The 15088-nt window shown below is 39.7% G+C and overlaps 1 protein-coding gene across 2 annotated transcripts in view; it reads left to right on the top strand.

The window, feature by feature from the left end:
* The window catches only part of QTRT2 (queuine tRNA-ribosyltransferase accessory subunit 2), a 31528-nt gene extending 16849 nt beyond the window's left edge, over nucleotides 1-14679 (top strand). For both annotated transcript variants that reach the window (XM_023213576.1, XM_023213585.2), the window contains 4 exons: nucleotides 3389-3588; nucleotides 6543-6694; nucleotides 9375-9492; nucleotides 12270-14679. In XM_023213576.1, the coding sequence (XP_023069344.1) occupies nucleotides 3389-3588; nucleotides 6543-6694; nucleotides 9375-9492; nucleotides 12270-12501 (702 nt within the window). In that variant the 3' untranslated portion in view covers nucleotides 12502-14679. The remainder of the gene's footprint in view (nucleotides 1-3388; nucleotides 3589-6542; nucleotides 6695-9374; nucleotides 9493-12269) is intronic.
* Nucleotides 14680-15088: the final 409 nt, after the last annotated feature.

Here is a 15088-nt window from a genome sequence, read left to right on the forward strand (position 1 = left end):
ATTTCATATTACTTCTGCATATTTGTGGGGGGGCGGGTTTTGTTTCGTTTGTTTTTTTCAGATGGAGTTTTGTTCTTGTCGCCCAGGTTGGAGTGCAGTAGTGCGATCTTGGCTCACTGCAACCTCTGTCTCCCAGGTTCAAGCGATTCCTCCTGCCTCAACTTCCTCAGTAGCTAAGACTACAGGTGCATGCCACCATACCTGGCTAATTTTTGTATTTTTAGTAGAGATGGGGGTTTCACTATGTTGGCCAGGCTGGTCTCGAACCCCTGACTTTGTGATTTGCCTCCCAAAGTGCTGGGATTATAGACGTGAGTCACCGTGCCCGGCCTTACTTCTGCATATTTATTGGTCAAATGTGTAGTCCCTTTCCATATCCTTTATTATTGTCTTGACATGATTATTAAATAGTGCCCCCCCATTCTTAAGTGTTCCATTTTAGATAATAAATTATATGATCATGCTTCTTACACCCAGGAAAGGGAGTTTCCCAAATAGTCGTGCTAGTCATGTAAGCAGGCAGGCCTGTGTAATTCTCTGCTTTGTGTATCTGCATACATCTTTTCCCATGATTCCCTCCCTGTCTTATTCACTGGCTCCTCTTATTCTGAATGCCCTTCAATATTGAAGTTCTCCAAGATTCAGTTTTTGGCTTTCTTTTCTTCTCCATATATTACCTGGGTTAGGGATGGCGAATGGGTTTCATCCGAGGTGGTTGGGTGAAGCACCCGACCACCTAGGGTTGTAGCATCATGCCAAGTGTCTGCCATTCTGGCCTGGGCAATCATGTTTGTATCACTCATGTTTGTATCACCCATACCTTTAGGTTCATTTAGGTTCAGTGGCTGAATTAAGATTGCCATTTGGACATTCTGCTGATTCCTCAAACTCAGAACACGCAGAACAGAGTCATCATCTTGCCTCATCCATTATTTTTCTAGGAGTCCCTGCCTTTTGCTCTTATCACCATCTCCCTGGACTTGCAAAACAGGGGCCAGGAGTCATTTGAGACTTAGTCTTTATCCTCTCCTTGGATGACTAATCATTCAAGTTCTGTTGATCCTGCTTCCTGATGAAGTTTCAAGTTTTATCTTTCCTCTTCATCCACACGGCCACTGCCTCAGTCCAGGTCATCTCATCTTTCACCTGGATCATTAAAGTTGTCTGCTATTCCATTCTTCAATCATACTCACCCTTAATTTATTCTTCACATGGCAGCCGAAGTTTTCTTTCTAGAGGAATAGTCTGATTATGTCCCTCCTGCTTAAACTAAGAAGTGAAATTCTCATTTCACAGTGTTCCAGGCCTCCTCTCTATCCCTTTCTTCTACTGGAGAGCCATTGTTGATTTGTATATTTTCTTGCAAAACTTATTTTTTGCAATTACATACACATAATTAATACATAGATATACATGGCTGTATTACATGAGTATGATCATATATTCAGCAATGTGCTTGTTTTTCACTTAACAATATCCTGAAACTCTTTTTCTATCACTGCATATATTGCTATATGTACTGTATTCTTTTTAAACAGCTGCATAGGAAGCCATACTGTGTATATATTATGATTTACATAAGCCTTTCCTCTATGGATACACATGTAAGTTGTTGCCAGTTTTTCATTATTCTAAACATCTTTGTAAATAAACCTTGGCACATGTGAATGAGTATAGGAGAGATTGTTAGACATGGAATTTTAGGATCCATAGATAAAAGCATCGACATTTCTATAAGTGCTGCCCACTTTCCTTCCTAAGAGGTTGAACTGATTTTTCTCTGTGTTTATCAGGGTATGTAAGTGTCATTTGCCTTACAGTTTCACTTCTACTCTGTTGTTACCTGTGTTTTAACCTTTTTGTTATTATATGGGCAAAAATGGTATCTCGTTGTTTCCGATTTTGCATTACCTTACTAACGAGGTTTAGTAGTTCTTCATATGTGTATAGGGCGTTCACATTTATTTTTCTGAATTTCATATTTACATATTGTACCTAGATTTCTATGAGGTTGTCATTCATTTCTTTAGAGGATTTGTTGGAGCTCATTTTATGCTGTAGATATTTAAATATTTCTCCAAAGAGTAAGAGTGAGTTCTCCTTTGCCTTTGTTGATGGTATATTTTACTAGAGAAGTTTTACTGATTTTTTTTTTCTTTTTTTTTTGAGACAGACCCTTGCCCTGTCATCCAGGCTGGAGTGCAATGGCCCGATCTCGGCTCAGCGCAAGCTCCTCCTCCTGGACTCAAGCGATTCTCCCAGTTCAGCCTCCTGAGTAGCTGGGACCACAGATGCATGCCACAACATCCGGCTAATTTTTGTATTTTTAGTAGAGATGGGGTTTTGCAATGTTGGCCAGGCTGGTCTTAAACTCCTGACCTCAAATGATCCACCCGCTTTGGCCTCCCAAAGTGCTGGGATTACAGATGTGAGCCACCATGCCTGGCAAGTTTTTATACTCAAAATTGTCAACCTTTTCCTGTAAGCTTTAGCTTGTTTAGGAAGGCCTTCCTTACAGATTGTAAAATATTCAACATATTCTTCTAAAACTTGTATAACTATATTTTTTATGTTTAGCTATTAGGTCCATTGAATTTGTGTTTTGAGGATGGTGTGCAGTAGTGGTCTTTATTTTATTGGTTTGTGAGTGGATAGTCAGTTGTCTCAACAGTTTCTAAGTTCCTAAAGTTATCTCTAGCTAAGAGGCTTGGAGGTAGTCTAAAGCAGGCCTGGATAGTCATTACACAAATTAAAACTCTTCTTTTGTCCTTTTCCTCTTGTACCTGTTTAGTGTACACTTTATTTATTTATTTACATTTTTTTACTGAAACAAGGTCTCACTCTGTTACCCTGGATGGAATGCAGTGGCACAGTTTCAGCTTACTGCAACCTTCGCCTCTCGGGCTCAAGCCATCCTCCCACCTCAGCCTCCCGAAGAGCTGGGACTACAGGCACAAAGCCACCATGCCCAGCTAAATTTTGTTTTTTTAGTTTTTATAGAGACGAGGTCTCCCTATGTTGCCCAGGCTAGTCTTAAAATCCTGGGCTCAAATGATCCTCCTACTTCGGCCTCCCAAAGTGCTGGGGTTACAGGCTTGCCCACTGCACCTGATCTAATTTAATCTAAGCCAGAACAAGACTACATATGTTGAATGCATCTTTCTCCTAAGTCTTTTCTTACCTGATGGGTAAAGTATGTTTTTCAAAGTATGTTCCTCAGAGCCCTAAAGGTTCTCAGGGAGAAGGGAGCATCATGCCCCTTAATGCTTCAACTGTAGCAGCTTCACTGAGGTCTCTTCTATACATTGGACTTCCATGTAAGGTTCATTTAAACAAAGGTCTCTGATACTGAAAATGGTTAAAAACATGTCATCCTTTTTTAACTCAGGTTCTTCAGAAGAGTGTGATCATTGGAGTGATTGAAGGTGGAGATGTGATGGAGGAGAGGCTGAGGTCAGCACGAGAGACAGCCAAGCGGCCCGTAGGTGGCTTCCTTCTGGATGGTTTTCAAGGAAATCCAACAACCCTAGAGACTAGACTGTGCTTGCTGTCATCAGTCACTGCAGAGCTGCCGGAGGACAAACCAAGGCCAGTTCAGTTAGGACACAGGCTGGCCTCATGGGATGCAGGGCAGGAGTGCTGGCTCATTGTATATTACATAGTGTCTGTGCGTGGGCATGTTTTTGATGTTTTGATTATGTCCTTTCTGGGCTGAGTCTGCCGAGGCACTGAGGCAGACTGTAAGGGGAGTTTCTGTGAAGGCTGTCCTGGCCTTGATTTCAGAATGTAGAGTAGGGGATAACTGCCATGTGAATTATGTTATTTGATCCTCCCAAGTGAGAGCAAGTATTATACTGTTTCCCCTCATTCTTTTGCCAATTACAAATATTGTTGTCTCTTCATTATAATGTGGTATCTGGAGACCAAGTATAAAGTCGTATGGAACTCTGGTTTAAACTGAGGAAAGTTGAGGATAGATATGGGATGATTAGTGGGATGAAGATGAGTTCCACCGATAAGAACTTAAGAAGCTCTTAGATTTGAGGCCGGTAGTGAGTGGTGTCAATTTTTGAAATTAAGGGAACTGACAACCCTAGTAGGATTGGTTCTTACATTTCCATAAATTGCAGAATTCACCTTGTGCTGGTAAGAAAAGATGATCTGCAAGATTTGAAGCTACAAATTCTGAGTTTCTGAATGCAGCTGGATGTCGTGTTAGGCTACCCACATTTTTTTTAATGGTTTGTTATCTCAATGTGAATATTCATGGTTTTTTCCTGCATGTATATTAAGAAGTTTGGTTGTGGTGTGCTGCTGTACACTCCTTTAGTTGGATAGTGTATAATATATGTAATTTTACTACTTTTTTTTTTTGAGACGGAGTTTTGCTCTTGTTGCCCAGGCTGGAGTGCGATGGCATGATCTCGGCTCACTGCAACCTCTGCCTCCTGGGTTCAAGTGATTCTTCTCCCTCAGCCTCCCGAGTAGCTGGGATTACAGGCATGCGCCACCACACCTGGCTAATTTTGTATTTTTAGTAGAGACAGGGTTTCTCCTTGCTGTCAGGCTGGTCTCGAATTCCCGACCTCAGGTGATCCGCCCGCCTTAGCCTCCCAAAGTGCTGGGATTACAGGCGTGATTTTACTACCTTTTTAAAGATCCAGATACAGCTTAGAGGAAAGCACATGAACCATACATACAGCTCAATTAATTTTCACATGTCTACACTTGTGTAAACACTATCCAGAACAAGGTATTTCCATCACCTCAGCCAGCCTTTGACCCCCAGTTTTACCTAGTTCTTTTGTGTTCATTGCTCCCTCTCCTGTACTTGTTTCACTCTGGTGTACATAACACTTCAGCACTAGTATTTCTAGACATTTTCTGGACTTCTTCCTGTTAAGTGCTCACAGATGTCTGTTACTGAATTTGAAAGCTGGATTGTTTTTCTTTCTATCAGTATGTAGAAATGCCAGCTTCAGTTGGATAGGAGTTCTAAAATATTACATTACTTGAAGGAAACTGTAGTCAGGAAAACCAGCATATATTTAAGAGTTCTGCTTATTTAATATTACATGAGGCTTTTCTTTGCATTTCTGTGCCAGTTCATAGAAAGGGGCTATAGGTAGAAAAACAAACATAAAAAAGAGCAGCAGCCAGCCAGTCAGCCGTGATTTAGTGCATCTCCACATCTGTTTTCATGGAGTGGCAAAACCTAGCTGAGTGCCATTAATAGTCTCAGAATGCCTTACCTATTACAGGTTGAGTATCCTTTATCCAAAATGCTAGGGACCAGAATTGCTTGAGATTTTGGATTTTTTCAGATCTTGAAGTATTTGTAGGGTACATACTGGTTGGGCACCCCTAATTTGAAAGTCCAAAATCCAGAATTCTCTGGTGAGCATTTCCTTTGTCATGTTGGCGCTCAAAAAGTTTCAGATTTGGGAGCATTTTGGATTTCAGATTTTCGGATTAAGGATGCTAAACCTGTACCTTGGAAAACACCCTCTCATCCCACAGTGCAGACTTTTTGTTAATGGAGAAAATATAAAGAAAGCCAACTAGATTCTTAGATCCTATGGTCAGAGGTGAAATCCTGACAGCAAGAGTTGCTTTATAAATTAACTTATGAGGGATATAGTAGAGTAAAATGTCTTTATTGTACCAATTATGAAAAATTATAGGCAAAATACAGTTAAAACAAGCAAAACATTTCAGCAAGAAATAAAGCATACAGCTTTGCACTCCTAAAAAATCTATATAGTGAATAGGCTATAAAGTTTAGTTTATGACTAGGGAGGTTGTTCAGAAAGGATGATAGTTGGAAGGAAACTAACCTAACCTTCTTTGAACTTCTCTCTGAGATCAGAAACTGTACTATGGGCCGGGTGCAGTGGCTCACACCTGTAATCCCAGCACTTTGGGAGGCCAAGGTGGGCGGATCACCTGAGGTCAGGAGTTCGAGACCAGCCTGGCCAACATGGTGAAACCCCATCTCTACTAAAAATATAAAAATTGGCTAGGTATGGTGGCAGGTGCCTGTAATCCCAGCTACTAGGGAGGCTGCGGCAGGAGAATTGATCCTGGGAGGCGGAGGTTTCAGTGAGCTGAGATTGTGCCATTGCACTTCAGCCTGGGCAACAAGAGTGAGAATCCCTCTCAAAAAAAAAAAAAAAAGTAACTATACTATGTGCTTTCTCAAATATGTCATTAATTCTCAGAACGATTCTGTGGGGGTATATATTATTTGCTCTTGTTTTTAAGATTAGAAAACTAAAACTCAGAGAAGTTAAATAATCTTTCCAAAGTGACACAGCAAATACATAAATGACAGAGGTAGTATTCGAGCCCCAGTTTTTCTGGCTCCAAAGCCATATGTTCTTTCTACTACATGTTTCTGTCTACTGCCTGCCACTCTAACCGTGATTGGTGTTTTTCATTATTATTATTATTTTTTTTTGGTGCCTTATTCATTAAAAGGACTTTCTGATTTCCTTCCTTGCATTGTCCTCATGTCACTGTTCTTATTGTTACTTTTACAGGCTCATATCTGGTATTGGTCGGCCAGATGAGGTGCTCAAGTGTATTGAAAGAGGAGTGGACTTATTTGAGAGTTTTTTCCCTTATCAAGTAACAGAGCGGGGAGGTGCCCTGACTTTCAGTTTTGATTACCAGCTGAATCCCGAAGACATACGTAAGTCTTTTGAAGTTTATCTCTTATCCTTAAGTTTCTTCCATTTCCTATTAATTTTTGGCTTGAGTCACAAGACAGAAATATGTATATATAAAGCCAGTCTTTTACAAAACTACGTCTTTGTTTCTTATCTGTGTGCCTTGGCATGTTGGCACACAAATCCAGGTACTTAATACTATACATGTAGCTCATCAATATTAGGATGTGATTTTATAGTGAACAGAACCAAGAAAAACAAAACCTCCTTTGTTAACAGCCTGAAAAAAGAACATTCAGAGTGAATTGTGATGAAAATCATAAGAAAACCTTTGAACTGCTTGGTTGAAGTTAACTTGTTTTCTCACAAAAGAGTTTTTTGTCTTTTCTTTGCAAACCTTATGCTATTAAAATACAGGGAGACTCATGATCCTCTGATCTTAGTGTTACTTCTTGCATTTTGGTGCTTTTTCTTTCTTTCTTTTTTTTTTTTTTTAATACACCAGGCTTTGAAAACTGTCTTCCTCTGCTAATGTTGCTTTGAAGGACTGCCATTTTCTTTTACTCTTTAGTTATCCAGAAGTTAAGAAAGTCAGTTTCAGATTCTAACACTTAACTGGAGGTACAAAAGGAGCTGGGATATAGACTTTGGGCTAGAGTTGCTTGAAGTAAGTTTTCAGGAGAGTGTCTCCTGTGCAGTCTTCCCTCTGACCTTGAGAAATGGCCTTGCCTTTCCTTTTCCTGCCATCCTTGAAACTTTTCCTTAACCACATCAACCTTAAATTTAAATAGGACCCAAAACTTCCTTAAAGGTTCATTTTATTCCTCACAGGTAACTAAATTTCATTCAGATGTTATACTTTTATGAAGCAGCTTAACCATTAATCTAAATGGAATTACTCTGGAAACAAAATAAATCAAGTTGATCAAATTCTTAAATATATAGGAGATCAATTTTACTGTCCTTTTAGACAGACCAGAACATAATGTATGTGGCTAGGTATACCATTAACACTATAAATTTTCACATCTTCATTTACAAACTGAATTATTTCCACCAGAATAGAGGTAACTGTTAGTCATTCAGTACCAGGAATATGCAAAGCTCTAAAAAGAACCTGATTTGAGTTCTCTGTAATGAACAAAGTCATTTTTTGCCAGAGAAAGCCAAGTTTCTTCATGATTAGGAAAAAGAAAATAGTTTGAATGTTTAAACAAAGTATTATTAACTGTGTGTGTGTGGTAAATTCAAGTCCTTTGCCACTTACATACTGAGAATTCCAAAGAAATTACTTGACACCAGTTCTCCCAAATGACAAGAGTTTTCCAAAATGTCAGAGCTTAAAAAAATTTTTTTCAGAATAGGGTCTCACTCTGTTGCCCAGGCTGGAGTGCAGTGGTGTGATTATGGCTCGCCGCAGCCTCAAACTCCTGAAAAAAGAACATTCAGAGTGAATTGTGATGGAAATTATAAGAAAACCTTTGAACTGCTTGGTAAAGTTTAATTTGTTTAACTTTAATGGGCACAAGCCATCCTCCCACCTCAGCCTCCTGAGTACTGGGAGGTGCATGCCACCTTGTAGGCTGGGGCTACAGGTGCATGCCACCATGCTTGGCCAATTTTTAAATTTTTTGCAGAGACAGGGTCTTGTTGTGTTGCCCAGGCTGGTCGTGCACTCCTGACCTCAGGCGACCCTCCTGCCTTAGCCTCCCAAAGTGCTGGGATTACAGGTATGAGTCACTGCAGCCAGCTGAGGGCTTCATTATGGTTTCCCACATCAGCATGCCAATTTATGAGAACAAAATTATGACAGCTCTGTGCCCAGTGCTCAGGTTGCTTCTCTTATTCCTTTGACCTTGATAAAATTACCCTCCTAAGACCACCTGTCCTTCTCCTGGGACCAACACTGAGACTTGTTATCATTTGTTCCCAAAATACTCCTTAACTACTTGTCCCTGTTTCAGGCAGTTGGCTTTTTGTAGAGTAGCTGGTGTTTCTTTTGCAGTGCAAGGAATGTTTCTTCTTAAAGCAGAAAGTTGAAGGGAACAATTCAGGTTGCCATTTAATTCTGGATAGTCTGGGTGCCCCAGAGGGCCAGAGTCTCCACATAGAATACATACATTAAAACCATGTTCTACTTCAATCTATTTGGAATATAGGTAATTCGAAGCCCAATTTATTTGCATGTACATTGTGATAAGGGATAGTGATAACCCCACCACACACACACACACACACACACACAACACCAACTGTTAACTTTTGGTGGTTTATTTATTTATTATTAAATAGAGATGGGGTCTTGCTATGTTGCCCAAGATGGTCATGTACTCCTGACCTCATGCAGTCCTCCTGCCTTAGCCTCCCAAAGTTTTGGGATTATAGGCATGAGCCATTATGCCTGGCCACCAACCATTTTTTAAATTATTTCTTGATGGTAAGATTGTATGTTATATATTTGTAACTATAATTTGCTTAAATATTATTGAATCTCTAAATTGTTTTGGTGTTGTAGATAAGAGGACAGTGACCTTCTTGGAGCATATTGCTGTTTTTCATTTCTTGTGTGATTTCCTTAGGATAAATTCTCAGGAGTGAAATTACAGAGTCAAAGATCATGTAATAATAACTAAAATAAAGTGTTTCCAATGGCCACTTCTTATCTGATCATCATTCAAGGCTTTTTATTGGTTTGTCCTTCAGTATTACAACAAAATGGAACACAAGAAGAAATAAAATATGTGGATCAAATAAAGAAAGTGGAAGTAACTGGTTGCAACCAAGAAATAACATCATTTGAAATTAATCTGAAGGAAAAAATGTAAGAAATTTTTAAAGGTTTAGATTTTACTTTCTGATTTCTGAATTTTAGTCTGTTTTAAAAGTTTATGGGACTATTCTCAATTTCTGATTTCATAAAATATTAATAGTTGGGTATTATTTAGGCCTTCTCAAATTCATTTTCAAAAAACTCTTTATTTTCTGCAGATGAATTTGTAGACTTTGTCTTGTCAGAAGACTAGAGCCAGGTAATGATTGCTTTAGAAAAACTGACAGAAAGATTAGACCAAATCCATTGTTTGGTGTCTTTTATTCCTTTAGAGCATAATAAGGATTTCAAGATAAAACACAACGAACTTTTAAATTATAGGGTGCCTAACATCTTTGTTAGATACAGGCTATAAATCTTACATAAAATATTTATAAAGAACAAATTAAGATACAGATTGAATTGAATATCCCTTCTTCAAAATGCTTGGAACCAGAAGTGTTTCAGATTTCTTTGATTTGTTGTTGTTGTTGTATTTTAGAACATTTGCACTATACTTACCTGGCTGAGCATCCGTCATCTGAAATCTGAAATATTCAATGAGCAGTTCCTTTGAGCATCATGTTAGTGCTCAAAAAGTTCTGAATTTTGGAGCATTTCACATTTTAGATTTTCAGATTAGGGATACTGAACCTATGTCTTGTAATTTTTGTATTTGGTCAAAAGTGGTAATCATTAGTGAACTAGTGAGTGATTTTTCTTTGAGTCTGACGCACTCACTTTAGTACTAGGGTGGGTTTTTTGTAAAGGTTTTATGTAAAGGGAAATCCTATGGCTTGTGACTTATTTATGTCTATCTAGTGATAGTACAGACTTGAGAGTTCATGAAAGAATGTGAAAATCCTTGTTCTTACTCATATTCTGTTGGGACTCCTTTAATTGTAGGTCAGAAATGGTAATGTCTACCGCATTTGACTTCTTAAAAAATAACCAAGGAGATAGATTTGCTTTTGTCTTTCTTTTCTTTTATCCTTTTTTTTCTGTCATCCACTGACTCTCAAATGATTTATTTATGTTTTTAAATTTTTAAGGTAATATAAATGGTTACTGCTAAAGTTCCCTTCATGTTATAGATTTAATTGGAAATCGTACTATTATAATTGGCACTAGACTTTCAGTTTTTGTGATTTGTAGACAAATTCTAGCACTGCTCTTGACTGTGTGACTGGTCTGGTCAATTCACTTTTTTTTTTTTTTTTGCGACAGTCTCGTGCTGTCGCCTAGGCCAGAGTGCAGTGGCACGATCTCTGCTCACTGCAACCTCTGCCTCCTGGGTTCAAGCGATTCTCCTGCCTCAGCCTTCCAAGTAGCTGCACCACCATGCCTGGCTAATTTTTGTATTTTTAGTAGAGACAAGGTTTCACCATGTTGGCCAGGCTGGGCTTGAACTCCTGACCTCAATCCAGTTATTTTTAATAGCTGATTAAAGGTAACACCTGGCCAGGCATGGTAGCTCACATCTGTAATCCCAGCACTTTGGAAGGCTGAGGATGGAGGATCACTTGAGCCCAGGAGTTCAAGACCAGCCTGAACAAATAGCAAAACCCTTTCTCTAAAACAGATTATCTGGGCGTGGTGGGAGACTGAGGTGCGAGGTTGCTTGAGCTCAGGAGTCCGAGACTGCAGTGTGCTATGATTATACCACTGCACTCCAGCCTGGGTGACAGAGCAAGACCCTGTCTCAAAAAAAAAAAGTTAACACCTATGCAGTGCCTAGGCTTAGTACGTGCCCAGCAGTGTTCAAGTCCTTTCACTGTACTAATTCATTTCATCTTTGTAACAACTGTCTGAGATAGGCACTGTTATTACCTTTGGTTCATGGATGAGAAACAAGTCACAGAGAGTTGTTAAGTGACTGTGACTTGCCCAAGTGAGTTGTGAAGCCAGGAATCAAATTCATGCAGGGTAGCTCCAGGCCCTCCCTCTCAACCCCCGTAGTAATCTTCTTCTGTAGAATGACAATAAAAATGGTTATCTCTAAGAATGTATGCGAAGGTTAAATGAGACAGTATATGTGAAAGCGTTTGGTAAACTGCAAAAAGCTGTGTAAGTAGAAGTCTACCATGTCTTTTGATAATAATTCTGGTGGTAAGTGGGAAAGAAGTGTCACTTCTCTCCTAAGTGTCAAACACTTACAAGTGTTTCCTAACATTATGTGCCTTTACAATGTGATTAGTAATAGTCAACATGAGTGAGCGACCACATGAATTTATTCTGATGCTCCTTCGTAACCCCAGACTCGGAGTTTGCATCAGTCAGAGAAAAACTCCAGGGTCTCCTTGACTCATTGTGTTCTTTGTTAACTTTTTTTTCTTTTTCTTTTTTGGGATGGAGTCTTGCTCTGTTGTCTAGGCTGGAGTGCAGTGGTGTGATCTCGGCTCACCACCTCTGCCTTCCAGGTTCAAGTGATTCTCCTGCCTCAGCCTCCCGAGTAGCTGGGACTACAGACACGCACCACCATGCCTAGCTAATTTTTGTATTTTTAGTAGAGATGGGGTTTCGCCATATTGGCCAGGCTGGTCTTGAACTCCTGACCTCATGATCTGCCTGTCCCAGCCTCCCGAAATGCTGGGATTTCAGGAGTGAGCCACCGCATCCGGCTCTTTGTTCACTTTTAATCATATTGCCATTTTAAGCAGGTGCACAGCACTGAACATTTGCTAGTGATGTTATTAACCACTGTAACTTTACCAGCAGAATAGATAGCTGAGGTTGTGGATTTCTTGTATTCTATACTTTCTGGAATGTCACTGTGACTTCTCTCTTAGGTACCAGGAGGACTTTAACCCGCTGGTGAGAGGATGTTCCTGTTACTGCTGTAAGAATCACACTCGGGCATACATCCACCATCTGCTGGTGACCAATGAGCTGCTGGCCGGAGTCCTGCTTATGATGCACAACTTTGAACACTACTTTGGGTTTTTCCATTCCATCCGGGAGGCACTAAAAAATGACAAACTGGCACAGCTGAAAGAGCTCATCCACAGGCAAGCATCTTGAGATCTTGCAAATACAAGTCTCACTCTTCACACTGAGCCTGTATCAGTGTTGTAAGATGGGAAGACATGAAGAAGAAATAATCTGAGCCTTAGTTATTTATATTTTGATATAAGGTCTGCTAAAGTAAAGATTATTTGTACCAAACTGCCCACATGAGGGTGAAGAGATTTCTTCTAAAGACTTAAATGACCTGGATTGAACAGAGAGAATTGAACTGTGAGCTTTTAAACTTCTCAACTAATTCTTTTAGTTGATAGAGATTCATTTAGTCAAAGACAAAAGCTTTAGCTATGAGGGCACAACCTTGAAGTGGGAGTGACAAGATTCTGAGGGACCAGTGAATGGGATGGAGGCTTGAAGGGAAATGGTGTGAGACGCATGGCCTCTGGACATATGGCTGTTGATTTGAGAAGAAATCTGACTTGTTTGAGGGTTTCCTTTAGTTCACCTTCATACTCTCAGGAGACTCTTTTGGATACTTTTGTCCTCTACCCTGCCCTGGCAGTGCAGCCAGTCAGAAATGACTCTTGTGACTTAACTGGGCTCGGATATCCCTGGAATGTGGGGCGGGCTTGAACATTGCTCCTGTGATCATCTGTCCCAGGTCACACTCCTCCATTTGACCACATGGCCTATTTGTAGCTTCTTTTTAGAGCCAATGTAATTGCCTGTTAGGAGCCAAAAGTTGGCCCAGCTGCTTTCATCTGGTTGTGCAGATCCATTGTGGTCTGCCTTCCAGGCTCATTAATAGCCTAACTACGTAATAACTGAAGCCCTATCTCTTGTGAAGATTCATTCTCAATGTGTTCACTTGGACAGAGCCCTGCCTGGCCTAACCATTAGAAGATTAGTCTCCATCCTCCTCAGATATGACTCCTGGGCAATTCACTTAACTTCTCCATGGCTGTTTCCTGCTGAATAAATAGGGACAGGCATAATGGATAGGAATGAATGAACTTTTAAGATATTGTCTAGCTCTAAAATTTGAAGAATAAAAAGTTTTAGATTAGAGTCATAACCTTAGTAGCCCTAATTGTCATCCTGGGAGACAGACAACAGTAGGGATATTTGAGAGCCTAAAGAGAGGTTTGGCCTGTGGGTTTTTAAATGGTTATTGAATTGGTATCAGGAGATCCTGAAGCTGGTAGGGGAAGGTGATTCTTTCTAAGTTATCTCTATGTTTTTCAAGTTTTCTTTAAGGAATACACATACACCCACATGCACACACCATAGTTTTTATACAAACAGCAATAACAAAACCAAAAAGATGCCCCCTTTTTTTGTAGGGGTAAGAAATACATTTGTTTTATACTTCTGTGCTATATTTTGCTGTTCAAAATTTAGTGGGCATTACTTCATATTGTTTCTAATTATTTTGTGGCTGCTGTATGTTTTATGTGTTGGGAGCCCATTGTATTAGGCCGTTCTTGGATTGCTATAAAGAAATACCTGAGACTGGGTAATTTGTAAAGAAAAGAGGTTTAATTGGTTCACAGCTCTGCAGGCTTTATAGGAAGCATGGTACTGGCATCTGCTTGGTTTCTGGGGAGGCCTCGGGAACTTACAATCATGGCAGAACGTGAAAGGGGAGCAGGCACATCACATGACAAAAGCAGGAACAAGACTCAGAGCAAGAAGTCACTTATCAGCAAGGGGATGGCCCAAGCCATTCATGAGGGATCCACCTTTGTGCTCCAAACACCTCCCACCAGGCCCCATCTCCAGCATTGGGTATTACATTTCAACCTGAGATTTGGGCTGGGACAAATAGTCAAATTATATTACCCATCTATGTGGTTTTCTTTTTCGTAGTATGGGAATGTCTATGAATAAATTCATGGGCATCTTCGTAACTCTTCCATGAATGGCAAGGGGTACTTATGGAAAACAGTTTTCCAAGGATCTGATTGTTTTGAAACGTGTTGGATTGGACTTGTTCAGATGTTCATATTTTTGTTCAATGCTAAATGCATCGTTAGGGGAGTAGTGGTAAATATTCCAGAATCCATATGAAATTCATGAGTTTATTTATGTCCAAAACACTGAAAACTGTGTCCAATGTTGTTCAGTTTCCTGGATCTTTTTCTTATTAGCACATTTGAGAAAAATATTCCTCTCCTTTATTGTAGCAAATCTATTAAAGGCAATAGCGAATAAAACATTTTTAATTTTAAAAATGTACTGTGTTTGGTTTTCTGTAAATGTAGTAGGTCTGTTAAACAAAATACTAAATTTCTGTAATACCAGAAATGTTCTAGAGATTTCTCATTGGAAGAAAAAAATGTTTATCTGTGTTCATTGTTTTGAGAACATCCATGATAAATGTAAAATCCAAAAAGGAGCTATTCAATTATATACATTATGAATATTCCCTTATCTATCTGTATTAGTCTGTTCTTGTGTTTCTATAAAGAAATACCAGAGGCTGGGTAATTTATAAGGGAAAGAGGTTTATTTGGCTCACAGTTCTACAGGCTGTACAGGAAGCATGGTGCCAGCATCTCCTGGTGAGGGCTTCAGGAAACTTACAATTGTGGTGGAAGGCAAAGGGGAAGCCGGTGTGTCACGTGGTGAGAGAATGGGGAGG

The sequence above is a fragment of the Piliocolobus tephrosceles genome, chromosome 2 (genome assembly GCF_002776525.5).
Source record: "Piliocolobus tephrosceles isolate RC106 chromosome 2, ASM277652v3, whole genome shotgun sequence".
NCBI lineage: Eukaryota > Metazoa > Chordata > Mammalia > Primates > Cercopithecidae > Piliocolobus > Piliocolobus tephrosceles.